The sequence below is a fragment of the Thalassophryne amazonica genome, chromosome 3 (genome assembly GCF_902500255.1).
Source record: "Thalassophryne amazonica chromosome 3, fThaAma1.1, whole genome shotgun sequence".
Lineage (NCBI taxonomy): Eukaryota > Metazoa > Chordata > Actinopteri > Batrachoidiformes > Batrachoididae > Thalassophryne > Thalassophryne amazonica.
In genome coordinates this window covers 103,731,534-103,756,484 of record NC_047105.1, presented here as the reverse complement: position 1 = coordinate 103,756,484, position 24,951 = coordinate 103,731,534, and the positions used below count along the sequence as shown (strand labels likewise).

Genomic DNA, 24,951 nt, shown 5'->3' with positions numbered 1-24,951 from the left:
CCAAAACCTGGAAGAAGGTGCAAAGGACTAATTTAATGTGGATTAATTTTCTTCTTATAATGACAAAATTCTTTTAAATGTAAAGGTTGGAAGATGTTTTGTTGCCCCACCCCCCAAATTGTTATTGTTATTAAAAAATATGCAAATATAAAAACCATCTTAGACACACACACACACACACACACACACACACACACAAACTGAAAAATTAGCAACTTCAAAATAAAAGCCTTTTTCCCCAAGCCTTCATTAACCTGTCACCTTCCTTAATATTATATTACGTCCTCTCTCTAACAAGCATTTAAAACATGCAAACAGTTTGCCTTTTTGATTCCGGAAGGACCTGCTTAAAAATTTAGTCCATGAATTTCAATTACACCCCCACCCCATGCAGCAATTCAGCAAACTGAAATGGCTCAAATTTCATCTGATTAAGAATATCATCTGACTGGTACATCAGAAATGATGGAACTGGGTCAGATTGGCAGTGACACTGAAGATGTAAAAATCAAGCCAGACAAAGAAGAAACACTGAACTCAGTGGGTTTATGTCACTAAAACTTCACTTTAAATAAGAACTACATCAAGGCCTCTTAAATTTGGATAACTAGAGAATGTAACAAATGATGGCAAATTCAAGTTAATTGTCTATAAACCAATACATTTCTTAGATTAGTTATGGGTTAAATTATATTCATGAAAGTTAAACCTTTTTTTGTTTGAAATAATTCAAAACCATTAATTGGTTATAAAATAGTTGCCAATTAATCTGATTTCTTACTGCAGCTCTAAACCAAATGATAATGCAATATATAAATAAAAAAAAACACACACAAAAGGTATTTATCCATGATGAAACAAAACAACTCCAATTTTTAGTTTTATTCATCAGAATGAAGTTATGTATAGTGAACAGAAACCTCACAGAAATTATAAATACTCTTGCTCCTGTGTAGAGTACTGATGTGCTAGGAGACTGGCTGATGTTCAAAGCCTTCTCTCTCACCTGAGCCTGCAGACAGTGTCCCAGAGGGCAGGGTGTGGAGGACAGACAAGGAGGAAAGGACAGGTGGACAATCCTCAGCTCTTCAGCCTTGCAGTGAAGAAAGAGGGAAAGAAAGGCTGAAGAGAGAGATGGGGGGCAGGGGGTAGCACATCTTAAAACCTCAGCCAGTACATGGAACTGCGGACTCTGGAGTAGTCAGGAAGCTGCTCAATGGGGCCTGGAGCAGGAAGGAGAAACAGACAGGTTAGAGCAAAGCAGCAGAACGTGGATTAAAAACCTGCACCAAGAACAAAAACCTCAGAACAACTCACCGATGCCCACCACAGCTGGGCACCTATCGTACATATACTTGGAGCTAATGTCACACACCATCTGAGGGGTCACAGCCTGGAGGAGAGGAAAACAAAACAAAGGTGGGGGTGACAGACAAGAACATGTGCGCATAATTTAGTTACCGTTTTGATTCCTGCAGCAAAAAGGTGAAACAAGTGAGAGATCAGAATCACTAAAGGGGTAAATGTAAATACCGTCAATCTTGGAATATATGGTAATGGTCAAAAACTTTGTGGACATAGAATTTTGAAAGTAAAAAGTTTTCAGCACTTCTCTACATCATAGTATCAACTCACATCAATTCGAGCCACCCACTCGGACGGAGGAATACGTCGGCCGTAGTTCAGGATGTTTCTGCCGATTTCGTCACAAATTGGTGTTGTTCCTAAAGAGACACCACGACATACTGAGTTCCAATACACTGGATGGAGTGCATGTATTTGCTAGTGATGACGAACAGGAGGATTTAAAAACAAAGAAAAAAACACTTTCTGTGGCCAAGCAGGTCAGACGAAGCTGGCCTCAAGCCCCGGTCACACGGCACTAACGAAGACACCGAAGCCAAAACGAAACAAGAAATCTGGACTTGCGCTGAATTTCGGAGGCATTGTTTAACAGTCATCCAGCAGACGCTTTGTCAGAATTTTCAAACTGTTGAAAAATGTGAACGAACCCCGACGACAAGCTCAATTCACCTGTATTTCGTTTTGCTTTCTGCCTTAACTGATCATTGTTTGCGTAGTTCCGTACATCAGCATTCATTGACTGTCTTCCAACCTTCCAAGCCTGGCGCATAGAACAAAGGTTGACGATAGCTGAACAGATCAATAACTAAAGCTCAGATGAGCTGCATGTAACATCCTTGTATTGCTGATGACTCGTCCATGTTTGGGACAAAAAAAAAAATCAACGTTGTCATACAGAAACAATATCGGAACATTGTTTTTTTTTTTTTTTTTTTTACTTACATGTCAGTTTTGCCATTATTTAAGTGAGTTATTAAAAGGCCTTTATCACGCAACATCAACGTTTGAGCTTGTAATAAAGTTATGTTATATTCTCGTCAAAACATACCTGGAGTAGTGTTTTGTTTTATTTTGCACATACATACATCACCGACACCACAAAGAGATTTCCATCAGGTTTCACCCAATTATGAGCATTTTTAGATGCCTACAGCAACTATCAACCAGTGACAACATATTACAGCGAGTCCACAAACATATTTTAAAGGCCTGATTAAAGTGTAATACATGATCTTTAAAAACACATTTTCATGAGAAAGACACAAATGTGCAGTTTACTGAATTTTATTTTTTTCTTGTGTAAAAACAGTTTAGATGTGGTTTGACCAAAACAAATTATCATTAAACAAATAAAACAGGGATGAAGTGGAGGTGAAAGAGTCACTAGGTGTTCACAGGAAGTATTCTATATTTATTTATATTTATGTTCATTGTTAGTTGGCTTAATCTTTTTTGTTTTGTTTTATCAGATTCTTTTTGCCCGTTTCTCTAAAACTGTATTGTGGCATTATTAGTTATTATACTATTACTGTTGTTGTTGCTGCTATTATTATTATTATTGATATATAAATAAAAATAAATGAATAAATATTACAATCTGTAATACATTGACTCTTACGACAACAACCGATGAGCCATGAATTATTATACAGAAAACAAATGTGATGACAGCTGCAACAGCTTAATGCTAACTTTAACATTGAAAAACGCCATAGACATGCTAATACGTTAGCATCGATCCCGTTTTAAAGTTATAAAATACATCAACTGTTTCAGAAGACCATAACAGGTCAGATTAACATAAAAAGGTAATATTACTCTCAGACATATGCTCTTTGGATGTTAGTGGGGAAAAATTAAGATTAAGCTAAATAAAACACTGAATCAACAAAGCACCAGATCAAAGCACTGCTTCGATCTGCGAATCACTGCTTCGATTGGTTCAAGGTTCAAGCAAAGCCGCGCTGCAGAAACGGTTGATTTATATGGAAGCAACGAAACATTTGCAGTAAAACAAAGTTATTTAACAACTAACTGATGACTAAATTAGTTGACACTATTTTAATAATCGATTAGTTGTTTCAGCACTACTAAACACCTCTTTCTGCCTGTGCGCTGGGACTAAACCATTGTACAACTGTGCAGGGGTGGAAGGGCCCTCAGAGATCTTTCAATATTATTGTTAGAAGCAGAATTATGTTTTGCAACATTTATACATTCATCCTAATTATATTGTTTTACAACATGAATTGCATGGACATTAACATGCAACAGAAAAATGCATTTAATGTCAGTTTTTTGTGCACCCCCCCAATGCTCTGGGCCCTGAGTACATTTAACCCTTTACCCCCCCCCCCCCCCCAGTCCGACGCCCCTGCCTGTTAAGGCAACCAAATCCTGCACCTGCAAGTGCTGCGGACATGAGGACAAGGTTGGCTGCGCTGTCTCATACTTGCTGTCTGTCAAGTCATTGTGAATGTTTCCTTTTGATTTCGTTTGAAGCGTCAACCATTCGCTTCATTTTTTTTTTTTTTAGTTTCAGTTTAGTTTCGTTCCTTTTTGCACTCGTAATTCGCAGGTTTTTCAGTGATAGGAAAAGTGCGGGATCATTTGTCCACCTTTTCTCGATGATTTGTGCCTTTTCTTCCTTTGTTCAACTATCTACGTGTGACCAGGCCCTAAAGCACAAACTCCAAAATGACCGATGGGGGTCTGAGGGACCTCCCTTAGGTGTTTCCAGAGAACATTCTCCATGGTGCATTTCGAAAAATCCTCCCAGGTTAAGACCAATTATGAAACGGTTTTCATCTTTTAATTATAAACAAGGCGGAGTTGTTTTACTTAAAAAATAAATAAAATAATTCTCAAACAGACTGTCATCACATTCCTAACTCTACAGTGCATCCAGAAAGTATACACAACACTTTTTCCACACTTTGTTACGTTACAGCCTTATTACAAAACAGAGTAAAGCAATTTTTTCCCCTCAAAATTCTATTCCCACACTCCATAATGATATGATGTTCAACTGGATTCAGGTCTGGGCTCTGGCTGGGCCAATCAAGGACATTCACAGAGTTGTCCTGAAGCCACTCATGTGATATCTTGGCTGTGCGCTTAAGGTCATTGTCCTGCTGAAAGATGAACCGTTTCCCTAGTGTGAGGTCAAGAGCGCTCTGGAGCAAGTTTTCATCCAGGATGTCTCTGTTCATTGCTGCATTCATCTTTCCCTCAATCCTGACTAGTCTCCCAGTTACTGCCACTAAAAAACATCCCCACAGCATGAAGCTGCCACCACCATGCTTCACTGTTGGGATGGTGCTTGGTTTCCACCAAACATGACACCTGGCATTCACACCAAAGAGTTCAATCTTTGTCTCAGACCAGAGAATTTTGATTCTCATGTTCTGAGAATCCTTCAGTTACCATTTGGCAAACTCCAGGTGGGCTGCCATGTGCCTTTTAGTAAGGAGTGGCTTCTGTCTGGCCACTCTACATGCAGACCTGATTGGTGGATTGCTGCAGAGATGGTTGTCCTTCTGGAAGGTTCTCCTCTCTCCACAGAGGAATGCTAGAACTCTGACAGAGTGACCATCAGGTTCTTGTTCACCTCCCTGACTAAGGCCCTTCTACCCAGATTGCTCAGTTTACAACCCCTGGCAAAAATTATGGAATCACCGGCCTCGGAGGATGTTCATTCAGTTGTTTAATTTTGTAGAAACAAAGCAGATCACAGACATGACACAAAACTAAAGTCATTTCAATGGCAACTTTCTGGCTTTAAGAAACACTATAAGAAATCAGGGAAAAAAAAAATTGTGGGAGTCAGTAACTGTTACTTTTTTAGACCAAGCAGAGGGAAAAAAATATGGAATCACTCAATTCTGAGGAAAAAATTATGGAATCATGAAAACAAAATAACACTCCAACACATTACTAGCATTTTGTTGCACCACCTCTGGCTTTTATAACAGCTTGCAGTCTCTGAGGCATGGACTTGAGTGACAAACAGTACTCTTCATCAATCTGGCTCCAACTTTCTCTGATTGCTGTTGTCAGATCAGCTTTGCAGGTTGGAGCCTTGTCATGGACCATTTCTTCAACTTCCACCAAAGATTTTCATTGGATTAAGATCCGGACTATTTGCAGGCCATGACATTGACCCTATGTGTCTTTTTGCAAGGAATGTTTTCACAGTTTTTGCTCTATGGCAAGATGCATTATCTTCTTGAAAAATTATATCATCCCCAAACTTCCTTTCAATTGATGGGATAAGTGTCCGAAATATCAACGTAAACTTGTGCATTTATTGATGATGTAATGACAGCCATCTCCCCAGTGCCTTTACTTGACATGCAGCCCCATATCATCAATGACTGTGGAAATTTACATGTTCTCTTCAGGCAGTCATCTTTATAAATCTCATTGGAACGGCACCAAACAAAAGTTCCAGCATCATCACCTTGCCCAATGCAGATACGAGATTCATCACTGAATATGACTTTCATCCAGTCATCCACAGTCCACGATTGCTTTTCCTTAGCCCATTGTAACCTTGTTTTTTTTTTTAGGTGTTAATGATGGCTTTCGATTAGCTTTTCTGTATGTAAATCCCATTTCCTTTAAGCGGTTTCTTTCAGTTTGGTCACAGACGTTGACTCCAGTTTCCTCCCATTCGTTCCTCATTTGTTTTGTTGTGCATTTTCGATTTTTGAGACATATTGCTTCAAGTTTTCTGTCTTGATGCTTTAATGTCTTCCTTGGTCTACCAGTATGTTTGCCTTTAACAACCTTCCCATGTTTGTATTTGGTCCAGAGTTTAGACACAGCTGTGAACAACCAACATCTTTCGCAACATTGCGTGATGATTTACCCTCTTTTAAGAGTTTGATAATCCTCTCCTTTGTTTCGATTGACATCTCTCGTGTTGGAGCCATAATTCATGTCAGTCCACTTGGTGCAACAGCTGTCCAAGGTGTGATCACTCCTTTTTAGATGCAGACTAACGAGCTGATCTTATTTGATGCAGGTGTTAGTTTTGGGGATGAAAATTTACAGGGTGATTCCATAATTTATTCCTCAGAATTGAGTGAGTCCATATTTTTTTCCCTCTGCTTGGTCTAAAAAAGTATCCGTTACTGACTGCCACAATTATTTTTCCTGATTTCTTATAGTGTTTCTTAAAGCCAGAAAGTTGCCATTTGAAATGACTAGTTTTGTGTCATGTCTGTGATCTGCTTTTTTTTTCTACAAAATTAAACAACTGAATGAACATCCTCCGAGGCTGGTGATTCCATAATTTTTGCCAGGAATTGTAGATGGGTGGCCAGCTCTATGAAGAGTCCTGGTGGATCTGAACTTCTTCCATTTACAGATGATGGAGACCACGGTGCTCATTGAGACCTTCAAAGCAGCAGAAATGATTCTGTACCCTTCCCCAGATTTGTGCCTTGAGGCAATCCTGTCTCAAAGGTCTACAGACATTCGTTTGGCTTCATGCTTTGTGCTCTGACATGCACTGTCAACTGTGGGACCTTATATGTAGACAGGTGTTTCTTTCCAAATCATGTCCAATCAACTGACTTCACCCCAAGTGGACTCCAATTAAGCTGTAGAAACATCTTAGGATGCACCTGAGCTCAATTTTGAGCTTCATGGCAAAAGCTGTGAATACTTATGTACATTTTTTTCCCCCCAAATTGTCAATATGGGGTATTCTGTGTAGAATTTTGAGGAAAAAACAATGTCATCCATTTTAGAATAAGGCTGGTGCAAAAAAAGTGGAAAAAGTGAAGCGCTGTGAATACTTTCTGGATGCACTTTATTTTCATAGCACTTTAAAATGACATATCACTCAGCAAAAGTTGGGAAAAGTCCTTTTCCCCAGAGCTCAACTGACTCCTCAGCCCTTGTCTGAAGAGTCAGTGCACTGGCTCTACTCTAAGGCGGCAGAACTGGTACTTTTAACATGCTCCCTTGGCATGAATGCACAGATTACAGCAACCTTGGTGTCAAAATTTATGCAGTTCCTACTTTAAAAACAAGTCATCACGACAATAAATCAGTTGTCCACACTGATGTGTAAACTTTGCATTAATCTGCGGCTCGTGTGGGTGGGCAGCCCATATGTATCACAGATTAACTGATCTGTCACACAACTGCTGAGTGGTATTAACGGACACATCAAGTAACACATGGACACATCATTTAAAGACAAGAAGGTTAGGTGAACTGGAAACTTTATAACTGCCCAGGTCTCCTTTGCAAAAGAGATCTTGATCTCAATGGGACTAACCTGGTTAAATAAAGGTAAAAAAAAAAAAAGTACCATTGAGCTGTCCCACCACGCTGGCTTTCAGGAAATTCTTTGCTCTGGCTAAATCAGTGTCCGTTACTGTGGTGGACAAGTTCATCCTACAGAGAGCACAAAGTGTAAGAAAGACTTAAGTGCATCATCTTGCAATAAAACCACCATCCAAAAAACAACACTCACCAGGCATTCTGCACCCAGAACATCACATCCTCGATATTGTGTTTCTTAGGGACAAAGTAATTGCCCAACAGGCCAGTGTCGCTGTAGGAGGAGTAGAAAGTCTGGAAGCTGAGACACACACCCCCCACCGCTGCCATGCGTGCAAGACGACTGCTCAAATGCTGCATGAGAGAAGAACAAATGTGATATCCTCCTGTTCTTTGATTATTTATGTTAATCTGACAAGCTGCATTTAAGTATTTGAGATTCACAAGAATGTAATTGGTACAACAAGAGCTTAACATTATGTTGTGAGTAGAATTTTGAGGGGAAAAATGAATTCACTCCATTTTGGAATGAGGCTGTGACATAACAAAATGTGGAAAAAGCGAAGTGCTGTGAATACTTTCCAGATGCACAGTGATTATTTTTTATGTGGAAAAACTCAATCACGACCAATGTTAAACACAGCTCACATTTAAATGTCTATTTCACTCTGTTGCCTCATAATTCATGCTCACTGCAGGAGCCCAGATAAATCACTGATATGAATGAGTTCATAATGTGTCAGACTTAAAAATGCTGTGACCTGTTTACCAAATGCAAAGGGTATTCAGGAACAAAGGTCCATGAAAAGGATCCGTTCTTGTCTCAGAGGTCAATATCCTGCTCATGCAGTTGTGCTCTTATCACTCATCAGGCTCTGCTGTGGGTGACGCAAGCAGGTTTCGCTCCCGGCCATTCATTTGTGCTTTATGGGTTGGTGATGCTTGTAATTATACTAAGCATGCCTGATATCGCTGTGTGAAACTAATTAGACTTCAGAAGGAGAAAGAGCGTGAATATCATATTAGATTTAACTGAATAACTTTTCTATGAAATCAAGGTCACACATACAAAAGCAACAGACAGAGGATAGAATGTGAATATTTTAATGGGTGATATGTGAGACAATACAGCACTTTCACCTTTGTGGTGTCATATTATTGGCATAGTTTAGGTTTTTAGATCAGCTTTTCTGTTTATACTGGGGCCTATAGAGTGGTTCATGTGCAAGTATACATGTGGACAAAATTGTTGGTACACCTCTATTTTATATAAATATTTTAGCATATGGTCAGAATAAATGTAAATGAAGCAATTTTGTTTAACCAAATTCCAAAAAAATATTTGGCAACAAGAATAGAACAAAATGCTTTTATAAAGTGAAACAAAGAATATGAACATTAAATGTATGCTGGATACAATTATTGGCACCCTTTGATGAATTTACAGTAAATCATCACTTTACAGCGGACTTCTACTCTTTGTAGCAGGGTCACCTGCAGTTAGTAGATGGAGATCTCGTATATACTGTAATGTGCTCATGTTTACATGTGTCAAGACAATATTGACTGCACATTGTACAAATTGTGGCCAAACGAGGTAAAATGAGAACACAATTAGGTGAAACAAGTGCATAATTTAACAAAATGAGCACACAATGTTACAAAACGAGCGCACATTCTCTCAATATGCAAAACAGTTTTTGACAACACTTCTAGGGGTCCATACAAAATTGCTTTGTTTCCATTTGTTTCTGACCACATATCACAATGTGTACATAAAATAGGGGTACCGTCAATTTAGTCCACATGTGTATTGTTTCTACTCCAGTGCCACGGTGTGAAAAGACAACTCTGCCCCCAGTGGCTTATTTTCTCTTCCCTATTCGTGCCATCAGCTCTGCATTGGCTGCTGCCTTGGTCCTATGTCCTGTTTCTTGGCCAGGTCTATGAGGACCCTGAGGATGCTGGTGGGGACATCCAGGGACAGGGAAAAGCGAGAGCCCTGCTGGGCCCTTTTTGGCTGGGCGACTGGGCGTGGGGCTCGTTCTTGCCGGAACGAGTTCAACACACTGTTGTGGTTCATAATGTCAACTGCCAGCACATCCCTCTGTACGTCTGCGTCGCGACTGAAGAAAACACGATTGCTTCTCTGGCCCTGGATACACCAAGACAGCATCAGGGCCATGCAGAGACACACACAGACACCCCTCATGGTGAAGACTTTGTCTGCAAGAGAGAACAACACAATGCCTGAAAGCCTTTGACACTGGGAGGACGTATTCGGATTTTCATTTTTGACAACTTACTGAAAGTTGGTTTAGTAAAGTGAAAGAGGTCAACTAACAACAGTTGCTACCCTGTGAGCAATCACAGAGTGGATTAGTGTGTGTATGTGTGTGTGTGTGCACACATGCATGCGTGTCTGTGAAGGAGAGAGAAAGAAAATAATTCATACTTGGAATATTACTTGAATTAGTGTCTCCAGATGATCAAGAAGATCCGTCAAAGGTCAAGGTCCGGTGTTTCCAACGAATGCCCCCCCAAACAAAAATAAAAAATTGGTCCACTGCCTTCACCGCACTTTCACTGCACTTGCATCATTTCGGAGCATCGGCAGCAATTCATCGATTATCACCTCGTTTCTGCTTCAAACTGCACTCCAGTCATCATCTGTCTCTCACCGACAAATATCTGAAGCTTTTGGACAACAATCGTCCACATAAATTCAGCATTATTTCATAATAAAAGACAGAGGAAGGGACCGCCACAGCAGCATGTCTGAGTCTGACTCTCTGAGTCTGGCTCTCTAGACCCAAAGCAATCAAAGGGAATAATCTGATTATAACCATCAGATGACAAAGTAAAACCTCTTAAATCACTCTAAAGCCAGTTTTAAGTAGAAACAAGGCAGTTTTAAGCAGAAACAGGTGATGATCGGTGAATCGCTGCTGACGCTCCGAAGTGACGCATGGTTACCCCCAATCTCAATTCTCTTTTGTACCCCTTCCCCTTGGCCCTACCCCTACGCCAACCCCTTTAAAACAAGGGGTAAGGTGAAGGGGTATCCCTCTAGCCCTATAGAGACACCCCTGCATCTTCAGAGAAAAAATCTGCCCGTGTCAAACTGCCGTCTTCACTCTTTGTTAACATGGCAACCGAAATGCAACTTGTTGCAGTAGCCTGTTTGCTCTTTTTATTTTCTCGCCTTTCTGTGTAAATGCAAAGAAATAGAAGTCGCAAATTTCTTCAAGGCATCGCAATCATATCATGTTAATTAATGCAATTAATTTGTAATTTATAATAATAATTAATAGTATTATAATTAATGTTAATAATACTAATAATAAATCAATAATAGTAATAATTAATATTGTTTGATTAATCATTAATTGATTGATTAGTAATTAATTAATTAATTACTAATTAAAATAAACACATATCAGTCTGTGTGCAATGAATGTATACATTATACAAGTTTCACTTTTTGAATGGAATTACTGAAATAAATCAACTTTTTCATGATATTCTAATTATGACCAGCACCTGTATGTATGTTTTGGGCTGCATCTAGTTCTGTTAACCTTATATTTCTTTTTCAAATTCTCCCATTTTTTGCATCCAGCCCTATAGCCCTTTAGAAAATTCCTTGATAAATAATATCAGTCTATTAGGACATCAGGTTATGTGTTACACATATACATGTGTGTGATATATATTTTCCAACTTATTCCCATGGGTGAAACTTCTCATTTTCTGCCTGAAAGTTTATTAGGAGATGAGTGCGCTCAGGGCTTCCTGTTTGTTTACAGAATACCACACGTGTTACAGACCTTGAAATCCAACAGCAGTGATTGCTTTATCCAAAGATTTATGAACATACAAATTAACGTGCTTATCCTTTATCATGATTTTCCCATTGAGATATAAAAATGTCTTATTGTAGCATTTTTGTGTGTATGTATTATAACGCCTCAGTGCACGAGAGAAGTTACGATATTCTTCAGAATGACAATATACACAACATGCATCCAGCAGCATATACGTTGCTGTCACAGACAACTGCCTGTAAAGTTTTTTCGCAAGTTATAACTTTCTAAACAGTGTATTTGTAATGAAAGCTGCTTACATTTGTGCAGCTCTTTCGGCACCATGTTGTTTTTTCGGAGACAGCTGTAAGCTCCACCTACCCCCCTAAACGGAGTGTGCATCCAAATTCACTCCATTTGGAGGGGTTTGAAGCCCTCCGCCTACCCCTCCGCCTCGCCTCCAAAAAGAGAATTGAGACACCCCTCTGTCTCTCGTGCCTGTGCAAAACGGAGGGGAAGGGGTAAGGGCCAAGGGGTAGAATTGAGATTCAGCCTTAGTGAAGGCAGGCAGATGGATTTTTAGAGGGGACCATTCAGTTGGTGACACCGGCAAACTAAGCCAAGAAAAGTGTTTTATCAAAATATAATGATGAAGTCACATATAATAATAATAATTTAAAAAAAAAAACACCTCACTTGACCCTCACTTGAATATGTGTGGTCCCTTGAACCTCACTGCATATATTTCTGATAAGTATTCATGATTCAGAATATAACCATATCGGTGTGCACAGTGTTCTTTCATTTCTGACTGAGTTAACCTCACTTTAAAAACAAGGTTTATGGAACATTACACAGATTGCTGTTCTATTCTTTGGCTCGCGGTATAGTCCTTCTGTCTCTTCGTAATGATACACATGAGATAACATGTTTGCACAGAGCAGTAACTGACACTTTTATATTGGAAATAATCATCAAAGTGAAACAAAATACAAGCAGTTAAAAGTCTTATTTAAATGATGTTCAAATTAAATGTGCAGTTTGTGACAAATTGTCATCAACAAGCTTTTTAATCAGTACTTACTCAGTGTGACCACTGTGTGCAGCTGGTACCTTGGCACTTCTTCTTCTTCCTGTGGTGTGAAGTTGCACTCTGTACGTCTGGACTTTGCCTGCCTAAATCCTGTAAAGGTTTCGTTCCACAGCTTCTAGCAGAAGATCCGCGTGGCACAGTCAGCTGCCCCGACTGCACTTCTCTCTGCTCACCCAGACTCCGTCTTCGTCCACGTCTTCGTCACAGCAGTCCCCCTCTACTCCCCTCACTGTTTGTACTTTACATCTCTACACCCGACTGCCCTCCCCTCATTTAATCTCATTTCCGTCACACTCATTGCAATCATTCTAAAAATAACACAATGGTAGTCACAATGCTTTGCACTGAAAGAACTGATAGTTGACCCAATCTACTCTGAGGGAACAACTGAACCTGAAATAGCAATCATGTTGATAAATATATTGCATATTTCGGTGCAACATCGGCATTCCTGAGATATCCACATGCAATTACGGTAGGTTTGTTGATCTTTTTTGGCCTAAACAATGATTCACCACATTTATCCTGATCCTTGTTTCAGTGAAACAAACAAAAGCCATGTTTCAGCATAAAATACAAAGTATAAATAAATAAATAAAGTGCTTTCTGCATGGAAGGAAACGTTTATTGAAGACATATGTCAAATAAAGTGAACAAAAATGTGATTATTCCATTGGGTCCAAAGTACTGGGCCTTAATATTGGCATTACCGAGTTTAAGCGGCTTCATGGATCTGATTATGAGAATTACCATCTGTGTGGCAGCTTCATATGAATACGACAAAATGAAATAATCATTTTGCAAGACATCTGCAAAATGTGAGGTCTCACCTTTAAAATCACTTTTCAGGAGAGCAAACTGCTTTTGGGTAGCATACTGCAACAACAACAAAAAAAATCAGGTTTATTTAAATCAGGTTTGAATCATCATTCTTAAAATGAGTGCAAAGCAGGTGGTGGCTCAGGGTTAGTCGACCAATACACAGACCTGAGATCATCCTCTGATGGAGGTGTCAGAGAGGAGGATGCTGAGGAAGCTGCTCAGCATCCCGGGAGAACACCATCCCACCCCTACATTCCACACAAACATCATATCAGAGCACCTTCAGTTGCAGACTGAGACCACCGAGGTGCACCAAAGAAAGCCACAGGAGCTCTTTCCTACCTGTGGCAAACAGACTGTACTCGTATAATCCCTCCCCCTTCTGCAGGATGAATACATAACAAACAGAGTTATTAAAATTATGTGCAATATTGTCACAATTCTGTGCAATAGATCTTCCAGTCATTTCGTGAAAATTTGTTGTACTAATTGTACTTTATTTTATAATTTTAGACACTATTCTACACGTGCTTTCTGAACTTGTATTTGAGTTAGCTCTTTTGTATTTGTATTTCTATTTAACTACTAACACTTTCTGTAAATGTGTATTTAACTAACCATTGTTTACTGTTTCTGTGCTCTGGCAAAATAATTCCTTCGGGATAATAAAGTTGATCTTTATTTTTATCTTTCTTTGCACTGGTTTATAATCTCCAAATACGTCTCGATGTGTTACAAGGGCAAAGGCATACAGGGAAAACCCCCCACGAAGCGACACGGTACGTATACCGTGTATCAGGAAAGTATTCCACCGTGCTTCACTTTTTCCCACATTTTACGTTACAGCCTTATTCCAGAATGGATGAAATTAATCTTTTCCCTCAAAATTATGCATGCAATACCCTATAATAACAATGTGAAAAGGTTTTTGAGATTTTTGTGGCAAATTTATTAAAAAAAAAATTACAAAATCACATAAGGAAACCATCTCTGCAGCAATCCATCAATCAGGCCTGTACAGTACAGCAGACAGACGGAAGCCAGTCCTTAGTTAAAGGCACAGGACAGCGTTTGCCAAAAGGCACCTGAAAGACTCTCAGATCATGAGAAACAAAATTCTCTGGTCTGATGAGACAAAGATTGATATATTTGGTCTGAATGCCAGGCGCCATGTTTAGAGGAAACCAGGCACCATCCCTACAGTGAAGCATGGTGGTGGCAGCATCATGCTGTGGGGATGTTTTTCAGCATCAAGAACTGGGAGACTAGTCAGGATTGAGGGAAAGATGAATGCAGCAAAGTACAGAGACATCCTGGATGAAAACCTGCTGCAGAGCGCTCTTGACCTCAGACTGGGCAACGGTTCATCTTTCAGTAGGACAATGACCCTAAGCACACAGCCAAGATATCAAAGGAGTGGCTTCAGGACAACTCTGTGAATGTCCTTGAGTGGCCGAGCCAGTGCCCAGACCTGAATCTGATTGAACATCCCTGGAGAGATCTTATAATGGCTGCGCACTGACGCTCTCCATCCAACCCTGATGCAGCTTGAGAGGTGCTGCACTAGAGCAATGGGCAAACTGCCCAAAGATAGGTACACCAAGCTTGTGGCATCATATCCATGAAGACTTAAGGCTGTAATTGCTTTCACATGTACTGCACTTGATATTTCACACATTTTCATGTCAAGTCAACTTGTCAATTCTGCAATGCATACACAGAATATTGAAAATTGAAATTACATTATTCTCGGTCCCCCAGACAATACAGAGTAAAAAGCAAACAAACAAAAACAATAAGAACAGTCTCTTATGTGCAGAGCTATCGCAACAGTGCAAGATTGTGCTTGGGACTCCGGGCGAGGGTGGTCGCATCTCTCCTCCTCTCTCCTCTATCTCCTCAATCTCTGCTCCAATCTTCAAAGTTCCTACTTCACCGGACTGTGAATTCTTCAAACTATATTGGATTAACCATGGAATTGATCAGCTGTTCTTTGAACGCTATTGACACCATTTTTTTCAACAAGGAAATCAGGGCTGGGGGACCCTGCGTGCCCAGATGGAACCTACCCTGTGGTTATGTTCTCGACACCTGGGAGAAGTGGAGCATTGCATGCTTGGTACCACTTTCTGTGGAGACGTCGAAAACTTATTTATATTTGGTTTTATTGTGGGAGGGCTGGTGCTTATTGGTTTATGTGCTGCCCTGCCCTACCGGAGAATGGGCAAGACGGCTGCTACCAGAACCACGACCCCTCACCTGTCCATCATGATTAATGAGTTGGACAAGGCGATACAGTCTGACTGCTTTAACCCTTGAACTCGGATGTAAATTGGATAACATCTCGGAGCAAATGTACGCCTTGCAAAGGGAGATGTCGGAGACCAGGGAATACTCATAAATTAGATACAAACACAGAGGTTTTAAATGTAATTAATACTATTATTTTCAATATACTTGCAATTGTTAATTTTAGGGATTTAAGTAATAATGTTTCTTTTTTTTCAGTTTTCATTTAATTAATTTCAACTATAATATTGTTTTGCACTTAATTGACAATGTTATGTGGAAAAAGTTACCTTAACTTTATCAATTAAATTAAACATTTTAGCTCTTACTGTGCATCTGCTAGTTTTGTGAACAAATCCTATGGTTTCAGAATGGGATATTGATCAACTTCCAACCACGGGTTGATTGATACTTTATAATCCCCACAAATCCTAACAGAATTATTCACCTTGGGAATGTTCACGTGGGTGAGACCCACTCACTGTAACTTACTGCGGTTATGACCCCTTCTTTTTTCCATTTTATTCAACTTGGCTTCCACAGCATCCTTCATCGCGTAGGGCACAGGTGGAGGTTTGCAAAACTTTGCACGGCCCCAGGTACAACCTGCAGTTTGGCTTTGATGCCTCTGACTTTCCCCAGTTCTGATTAAACACCTCAGAGTACCTCCGACAGTTCTTCAACACTTTCAGGTGCCACTCTGTTCACAAAAGACCAGTCTAGCTGTAGTCTGTGAATCCAATCCATTCCCAAGAGAGCAGGACCATTCACTCCCTTTACAATATACAATTTCAGTGAATGAGTGATACCATGACACTTTACTGACACTTGAAAAAGATCTTTCACTTCCAACGGTTGGTTATTGTTATTTTTTTTTTTTAGCTCACAGCTGGTTGGTACCAGTTTACAATTTGAAAATCTGCATCTTTACATTTTTTCAGAAATTACTGACACGGATGCCCCGGTGTCCAACTCCATTTTCAGCTTCTGACCATTTATCTCAAGGTATGCAAAATAGGGTTTGTCATCACCATTTATTTTTACTTTAAATTCAAACCACTTTTCTTTTTACCTTTCTTTGTTTTATCCTGCGGTTCTGAATTCACTTTAACCATAACCTTGACTTTTGGTGCTCTTAATGGCTGCAGCTGTAGGTCTGGCACCCCCTCTGATGTAGATGTGGAGTTGATCACGTCAGCACGTTGCGTCGTTCTCATCTCCCTTCATGGGCTGTCCCACACGGCTCTTCCTCTGGGCAGCAGTCAGTCTGGGCAGGTCCTGTCATCCACACGTCCTTCACCTTGCTCAGTCCGTGATAGATGATTGGCATTCAGCTATCTGGCTCCACCCTTCTTCTTCACTGAAGTTCCCGGTGTTTTAGGTGGTCTTTTGAAACATGCCCTTTCAATATGGCCGAACTATAAACATCCTTGGCACTGTACCATTTTAAAACGACAGTCCTCTCATGTATGTCCACTTCTCTGACACCTGAAACATGGCTGGCTTTGTTTGTCTCCTTTACAAACAACTTTAGCATTGCCGGTTCTGCCGGACCAATTTACTGCATTCTGTTCAGTCATTTCAAAAACCAGGCTTATCTCGTGAGCCTTGGTGAGTAATTCTTTTGTCTGAGCAGTGGCTAGCAGGCATTCACGTAATTTTAAATTTTCACACCACAAACAAATCTCTTTCATCACCTCACTTAGAAAATTTCCAAATTGACACGTTGGTACCAGTTTGCACAAACTTGCCATGAAGTCACTGATTCGTCCATTCTTTATTTTCTGGTGTGGAATTTATCTCTCTCTGCAATGTAATTCATCTTTGGAACGTAATGCTTTCTCAGTAAGTCAAATAATTCTTTCAACTCACATTCAGCTAGCTTTTTCGGCGTCATCAAATCATGCAGCAAGGTGTGCTTATCTTCCATTTTCAAGCTGTTTGTCGGGAAGAACTGCTCCAATATGTCGACATTTTTCGAAGCTTTCGTTGTCCACTTCGAAACATAACTCCATTCGACCGCCAAATAAACTTTGCAAAATTTGCAGTGTTGCCGCTGCAGGTGTCTCTTTGACCATTTGCCTTGAAAAAGTGTTGGGCACCTTCATATTTTAATATGTTTATGCCATTTCAAATACAAAAAGCAATTCAGGTTTCTCACTTTAAAAATTTTTTAAAATTACCCTCCTTAAACTCAAACTCACAGAGCAAAGAAGGATTTTCTTTCACAAAACATATCAAATCTAGGCTTGCATCTCAGATGTACCTTCTCGCAAACTGTAGCTGAAGCTTCAGGTCTTTACAAGAAAATCGTCCTCTATACCTCTTCATTATGAAGCTGTATAACTGGTGATACAAAATGCAAAAGTTGCACTGTGCAATTTCTCCAATCACAAACACAGAAGCCTATACTTTCTTCTGGGTTGTCTGGGTGTCTTGGTAGCTTTCCCCACTCTTCTCCTTCTTACATAGTCAGTTTTTGAGAACTGTCTCCTCCAGACATTTACCATACAGTACTAGACTGTGTTTCTTTAAGACTAATGCAAAAGTCCAAGACGTTTTAGTCCAGAAATGTTCGTATATCCATCCCCTGACCTGTTTGAAGAAAAATGACATTATTTGCATGTTATACCAAGGGGGACCATTACTTATGCAAGTAGTCCAATTGGCTTTATGCCAGATGCTTATGCAACCCATCATCATGGGTTTTATGTTTCTATTTAATTAACATCAAGATTGTAGATAATTGGTTTTAGTTTAAGGAGGATAATTTTGGAAATGTTTATATTTAAAAGCCTGAATTAGTCTTTGTATTTGAAATGGCGAAAACAAATTAAAATGTGTAACATACCAAGGGGCCGAATACTTTTTCAAGGCACTGTGTACGTATGTATGCATGCACATAATGAATGAATGTTGGGATGTTAGGAGTAGCAACAATCATGATCAGGCCCAGGAGGAAGCAGAAACAAGATATAACCAACTATGTTTGAGTCACCTTCAGTCGCTCCCATCAATGGATTTATCCTCATCTTACTAATGAAAGGAAAGTTAAATTGCAGCCCAAATCCTTTTGCTGAGCCCTCAGGGTTGCATATGTGGGACTCACAAACCTCATCCAGCCTGAAACAAAGGCGTTTTGGCTTGTGCCTCTAACGTCACAGCACTAGAATAGAAAATGTACATCACACGTGATTCTGAACACAACATCGATACAACCACAGCGGGTTTATTATTTATTGATCATTCTTCAAGTAAAACACTGTGATTCTCAACAGGATATAACAATGAATGGATGGTTATGTACACCGACAAAGTTCTCAGGCTGTTCTGACGAACAATCCTACTTTGTCGAAACATCCTACCCTAGGCTGAATTTATAAACGCTTCTGTCAAATGGCTTACAGTAGTTAGGAATTTGGTCATGTACCCAGTACTTGCTGTTTCGAATGACACAAAACCAGCAAAACTGGAATGCAGGATTAATAAACAAAACTTATTGACAAAACCAAACCCATCATCTACTTCTGAGTTTATTGGCGCTTTGCAAACTAATACGGTGCATTACCGCCACCAACTATTTGGGTGTGGAGCATTAATGGATCTGACATATGCTATCAAAAATAAACTGGAAACGTTCACCACATACAGTGAGAAAAATAAGTATTTGAACACCCTGTGATTTTGCAAGTTCTCCCATTTAGAAATCATGGAGGCATCTGAAATTTTCATCTTAGGTGCATGTCCACTGTGAGAGACGTAATCTAAAAAAAAATCTGGAAATCACAATGTATGATTTTTTTAATAATTTATTTGTACAGTAGTGTTCAGAATAATAGTAGTGCTATGTGACTAAAAAGATTAATCCAGGTTTTGAGTATACGAGTATTTCTTATTGTTACATGGAGAAACAAGATACCAGCAGATTCAGTAGATTCTCACAAATCCAACAAGACCAAGCATTCATGATATGCACACTCTTAAGGCTATGAAATTGGGCTATTATTAAAAAAAAAAAGTAGAAAAGGGGGTGTTCACAATAATAGTAACATCTGCTGTTGATGCTACAAACTCAAAACTATTATGTTCAAACTGCTTTTTTAGCAATCCTGTGAATCACTATAAACTAGTAATTAGTTGTATAACCACAGTTCTTCATGATTTCTTCACATCTGTGAGGCATTAATTTTGTTGGTTTGGAACCAAGATTTTGCTCATTTACTAGTGTGCTTTGGGTCATTGTCTTGTTGAAACACCCATTTCAAGGGCATGTCCTCTTCAGCATAAGGCAACATGATCTCTTCAAGTATTCTGACATATCCAAACTGATCTATGATACCTGGTATGCGATATATAGGCCCGACACCATAGTAGGAGAAACATGCCCATATCATGATGCTTGCACCACCATGTTTCACTGTCTTCACTGTGAACTGTGGCTTGAATTCAGAGTTTGGGGGTCATCTCACAAACTGTCTGCGGCCCTTGGACCCAAAAAGAACAATTTTACGCTCATCAGTCCACAAAATAGTCCTCCATTTCTCTTTAGGCCAGTTGATGTGTTCTTTGGCAAATTGTAACTTCTGCACGTCTTTTATTTAACAGAGGGACTTTGCGGGGGATTCTTGCAAATAAATTAGTTTCACACAGGCATCTTGTCACAGCACTTACAAGTAACTCCAGACTGTCTTGGATCATCCTAGAACTAATCAGTGGGTGAGCCTTTGCCATTCTGGTTATTCTTCTATCCATTTTGATGGTTGTTTTCTGTTTTCTTCCACGCATCTGGGTTTTTTTTTGTCCATTTTAAAGCATTGCAGATCATTGTAGATGAACAGCCTATATGTTTTTGCACCTGCGTATGTGTTCCCCTCTCCAATCAACTTTTTAATCAGACTACGCTGTTCTTCTGAACAATGTCTTGAACATCCCATTTTCCTCAGGCTTTCAAAAAGAAAAGCATGTTCAACAGGTGCTGGCTTCATCCTTACATAGGGGACACCTGATTCACACCTGTTTGTTCCACAAAATTGATCTCACTGACTCAATGCCACACTATTATTGTGAACACCCCCTTTTCTACTTTTTTTTTTTTTTTTTTTTTTTTTTACTAATAGCCGAATTTCATAGCCTTAAGAGTGTGCATATCATGAATGCTTGGTCTTGTTGGATTTGTGAGAATCTACTGAATCTACTGGTACCTTGTTTCCCATGTAACAATAAGAAATATACTCCAAACCTGGATTAATCTTTTTAGTCACATAGCACTACTATTATTCTGAACACTAGTGTATGTTACTGCTGCAAATAAGTATTTGAACACCTACCAACCAGCAGAAATTCTGGCCCTCAAAGACCTGTTAGTCCACCTCAAAAAAGTCCACCTCCACTCCACTTATTATTTCAAATTAGAAGCACCTATTTGAGGTCGTTAGCTGCATAAAGACACCTGTCCACCCCACACAATCAGTAAGACTCCAACTACTAACATGGCTAAGATCAAAGAGCTGTCCAAAGACACAAAGAGACAAAATTGTAGACCTCCACAAGGCTGGAAAGGGCTACGGGGCAATTGCGAAGTAGCTTGGTGAAAAAAGATCAACTGTTGGAGCAATTATTAGAAAATGGAAGAAGCTAAACATGACTGTCAATCTCCCTCGGACTGGGGCTCCATGCAAGATCCCACCTCGTGGCGTATCAATGATCCTAAGAAAGGTGAGGAATCAGCCCAGAACTGCATGGGAGGAGCTGGTCAATGACCTGAAGAGAGCTGGCACCACTGTTTCCAAGATTACTGTGGGTAATACACCAAGACGTCATGGGTTAAAGTCATGCATGACACGGAAGGTTCCCCTGCTTAAATCAGTACACACCCAGGCTCATCTTAAGTTTGCCCATGATCATTTGGATGATCCAGAGGAGTCATGGGAGAAGGTTATGTGGTCAAATGAGACCAAAATAGAACTTTTTGGTCTTAATTCCACTCGTTGTGTTTGGAGGAAGAAGAATGCTGAGTGCCATCCCAAAAACACTGTCCCTACTGTGAAGCATGGGGGTGGACGCATCATGCTTTGGGGGTGTTTTGTGCACATGGGACAGGACGACTGCACTGTATTAAGGAGAGGATGACCGGGGCCATGTATTGCGAGATTTTGGGAAACAACCTCCTTCCCTCAGTTAGAGCATTGAAGATGGGTTGTGGATGGGTCTTCCAACATGACAATGACCTGAAGCACACAGCGAGGATAACCAAGGAGTGGCTCCGTAAGACGCATATCAAGGTTCTGGAGTGGCCTAGCCAGTCTCCAGACCTAAACCCAATAGAAAATCATTGGAGGGAGCACAAACTCCGTGTTTCTCAGTGACAGCCCAGTAAACTGGCTGATCTAGAGAAGATTGGTGTGGAGGAATGGACAAAAATCCCTGCTGCAGTGTGTGCAAATCTGGTGAAAATCTACAGGAAACATTTGACCTCTGTAATTGCAAACAAAGGCTACTGTACCAAATATTCACAGGTGTTGAAATACTTATTTACAGCAGTAACATACAAATAAATTGTAAAAAAAAATCATACATTGCGATTTCGGGATTTCACAGTGGACATGCACCTAAGATGAAAATTTCAGACCCCTCCATGATTTCTAAGTGGGAGAACTTGCAAAATCACATGGTGTTCAAATACTTATTTTCCTCACTGTAAGTAAAAACTAAGATTTCTAGGAATTCCTGGAAAACTCCCATCACTGTATGTGGCATGACCTCCGGAACACCATCTACATCTCTCCACTTGCCATCTATGTGCAAAGACAGCACAAGAACACAAAGTGGTTTGAGGCACACTGGATTGTGAATGAGCCAGTGAATGAAGCCAGGAGGGCAGCTCATATCATCTACAAACAGTGCCCCAGTGCCAGCGGACAGAACTTGGATGCTCTTAGAACTGCAATTCGGGCCCAGTGAACCACTTGTCCCTGTTCAAGTCAATACTGGTTAAAGGTTACTGAAAACATCCAGACCTCTACAGAAACTGAAAACGCTGTCAGCATGTACAGTGGAATACAGAAAGAAACAGGGCCACCAACCACTAAAGTAGCTCCCCTATAATCCAAGAATAGTGAAATCATCACTGATCCCCAAAAATAGATGGACAGATGAGCAGAGCACTACCTTGAACTTTATGGCACCAGAAATACTGTTACAGCCCTCAATGCCATACCAGATGTCCCTACCAAGAGCTGGATGAAGACCCATCCCTGGCTGAGCTGAACAAAGCTATTAACTGTCTTACCTGTTTCAAAGGCCCAGGAAATTATGGAAAAGCCCTTCTCCCGCGATCACTTTTTAGATGGGCGACCAGTTCTCGGAAGAGTCCCGGTGGATCCCAGATTCTTCCATTTAGGCCCCATTAAAAAAAAAAAAAAAAAGTTTATCATCCTCACCCACATGCCAAAATTGGCCCGCATCAATTTTTATTTTTGCTAAATTTTATTGATGGCAGTATAGCTGGTGCAAGAACCGGCACGTCTGCTAGATGGCGAGTGTGCTTTGGCCTTAGACGGCCGAGGTTTAGAGTTGGACCCAGTTACAACTTGTCGCCAATGACAACCACAGATGGGAGGTGGTACAGACTGCCGACAAAGCCATGAAGCTGAAGCCATGGTACGGAGTGAGCGTTTCCCCCCAGGCGACCATGAGCAATATTTACACCAGTATGCATGTGGTATGCTGGGCAATGGAGGTAGCTTGGACACCAAGTAGAACAGTTGCAAGGTGAGTATTTCCTTGTTTGCTGCTTCTTCTATGGCGACCCATATGGCGTCAGATCGGTGCCAAAACCTCACTCATAAAAAATGCGTTCAGCCGTATTATTTCTCACACGTAGCTATTAACTGCACGTGCAATCCTATCTCAGAAGTCTGCAGACGATTCCTTTGACTTTGTGCTCTGACATGCACTGTCAACTGTTGGAACTTATATGTAGACAGGTATGTTCCTTTCCAAATCACATCCAATCAACTGAATTTACTCCAGGTGGACTCCAATTAAGCTGTAGAAACATCTTAAGGACAATCAGTGGAAACAGAATGCACCTGAGCTCAATTCTGACCATGGCAAAAGCTGTGAATATTTATGCACACATTTTAGTTTTTTTGTTTTCAATGAATCTGTAAAAAGGGTAAATGGAGAGCATCTATATAGTGCCTTTCCATCTACATCAAAAGCTCAAAGCACTTTACATTGATGACTTGCATACACACACAGATGTCAGGATGCTGCCATGCAAGGTGCTCACTACACACTGGGAGTAAACCTCAAAAAAAAAAAATATTGTCATTATGGGGTATTGTGTGGGGAATTTAGAGGAAAATTTTTTATCCATTTTGGAATAAGGCTAAAACATAAAATGTGGAAACAGTGTTGTAAATACTTTCTGGTTGTCAACCAAAGGCACTTCACAGGGGTCCTATCAGGAATCCCTCCTGATATCAAAAATGGTAAGCGGCACTCCTACAGCCAGGCATGTCTACCCTATGGCTCAGTGTGGCTTCAGTGCAGGCAAAGCCAGAGCAGATATGATCTTCCCACTCAGTCAGTTACAAGAAGGGGCAGGGAACAGTGAAGACCTTTGTACATAGCCTTTAATGACTTTGCAAAGGCTTTTCACCACATCGGTAGAGAGGATGTGTTCAAGCTCTTGCAAAAACTTTTGTGTCCCCAAGGCCTTTTTAGTATTATTGCATCCTTCTACAATAATACGAAAGGAATCATCAGATTCAATGGAGCTACATCAGAAGTATTTAGCATCACCCGCAGAGTAAAGTTGGGCTGTGTGCACGCTTAAGAATCTTCTCACTTCTCCAATCTTTTGCTTTCAAAGACTACAATAATGGCATCTACCTGCACATCAGATTGGATAGCAAGTAGTTCAAACTGGGGAGATTCTATACAAAGGTGCGCACAATCCTCATTCTTTAACTTCTGTTTGCAGATGACACTGCACTTGTATCACACAGAACCAGGCATAGGACCTTTAAAGATGCATCTACAGCACGTTTGGCAAGTTTGGCCTGTTAATTTAATCACAACCAAGAAGTAAAAACATACTTTTAAAACATTTTTTATGAAGGAAAATATGAATCACAATCTATTTTTAAAAAACAAGTCCCTTAACAAAATCTGCAACATACTGTTAAATCATTTAGAAATTAATTTAAGGCAAAATACAATGTATAATCCTGCTCCACATTCTTGACTGTTGCAATTATCACACAGTTA

The 24,951-nt window shown here is 40.1% G+C and overlaps 1 protein-coding gene and 1 long non-coding RNA gene across 2 annotated transcripts; both read right to left on the bottom strand.

Moving 5' to 3' along the window:
* Positions 1-877: 877 nt before the first annotated feature.
* On the bottom strand, positions 878-8,040 carry LOC117507357 (cytochrome b-c1 complex subunit 1, mitochondrial-like). The gene is made up of 5 exons (XM_034167208.1): positions 7,859-8,040; positions 7,694-7,779; positions 1,636-1,724; positions 1,318-1,393; positions 878-1,223 (listed from the first exon to the last, which is right to left on the bottom strand). The coding sequence occupies exons 1-5, from the start codon at positions 8,023-8,025 to the stop codon at positions 1,159-1,161; spliced, it is 483 nt and encodes a 160-aa protein (XP_034023099.1). The 5' UTR covers positions 8,026-8,040; the 3' UTR covers positions 878-1,158.
* Positions 8,041-17,441: 9,401 nt separating this feature from the next.
* On the bottom strand, positions 17,442-23,932 carry LOC117507360. Its single transcript, XR_004559693.1, has 3 exons — positions 23,922-23,932; positions 18,088-18,093; positions 17,442-17,557 (listed from the first exon to the last, which is right to left on the bottom strand). It is a non-coding gene; the product is annotated as an uncharacterized LOC117507360 (long non-coding RNA).
* Between the last annotated feature and the right edge of the window lie 1,019 nt (positions 23,933-24,951).

Bases quoted from the DNA above. Each gene is read 5' to 3' on its own strand.
- LOC117507357 (XM_034167208.1), bottom strand. From the start codon at position 8,025: ATGCAGCATTTGAGCAGTCGTCTTGCACGCATGGCAGCGGTGGGGGGT. The intron at 1,394-1,635 runs GTGAGTTGATAC...CCTCTCCTCCAG, and splicing joins AGTGGGTGGCTCGAATTGAT to GCTGTGACCCCTCAGATGGT. The intron at 1,224-1,317 runs GTGAGTTGTTCT...TTCCTGCTCCAG, and splicing joins CCCAGCTGTGGTGGGCATCG to GCCCCATTGAGCAGCTTCCT.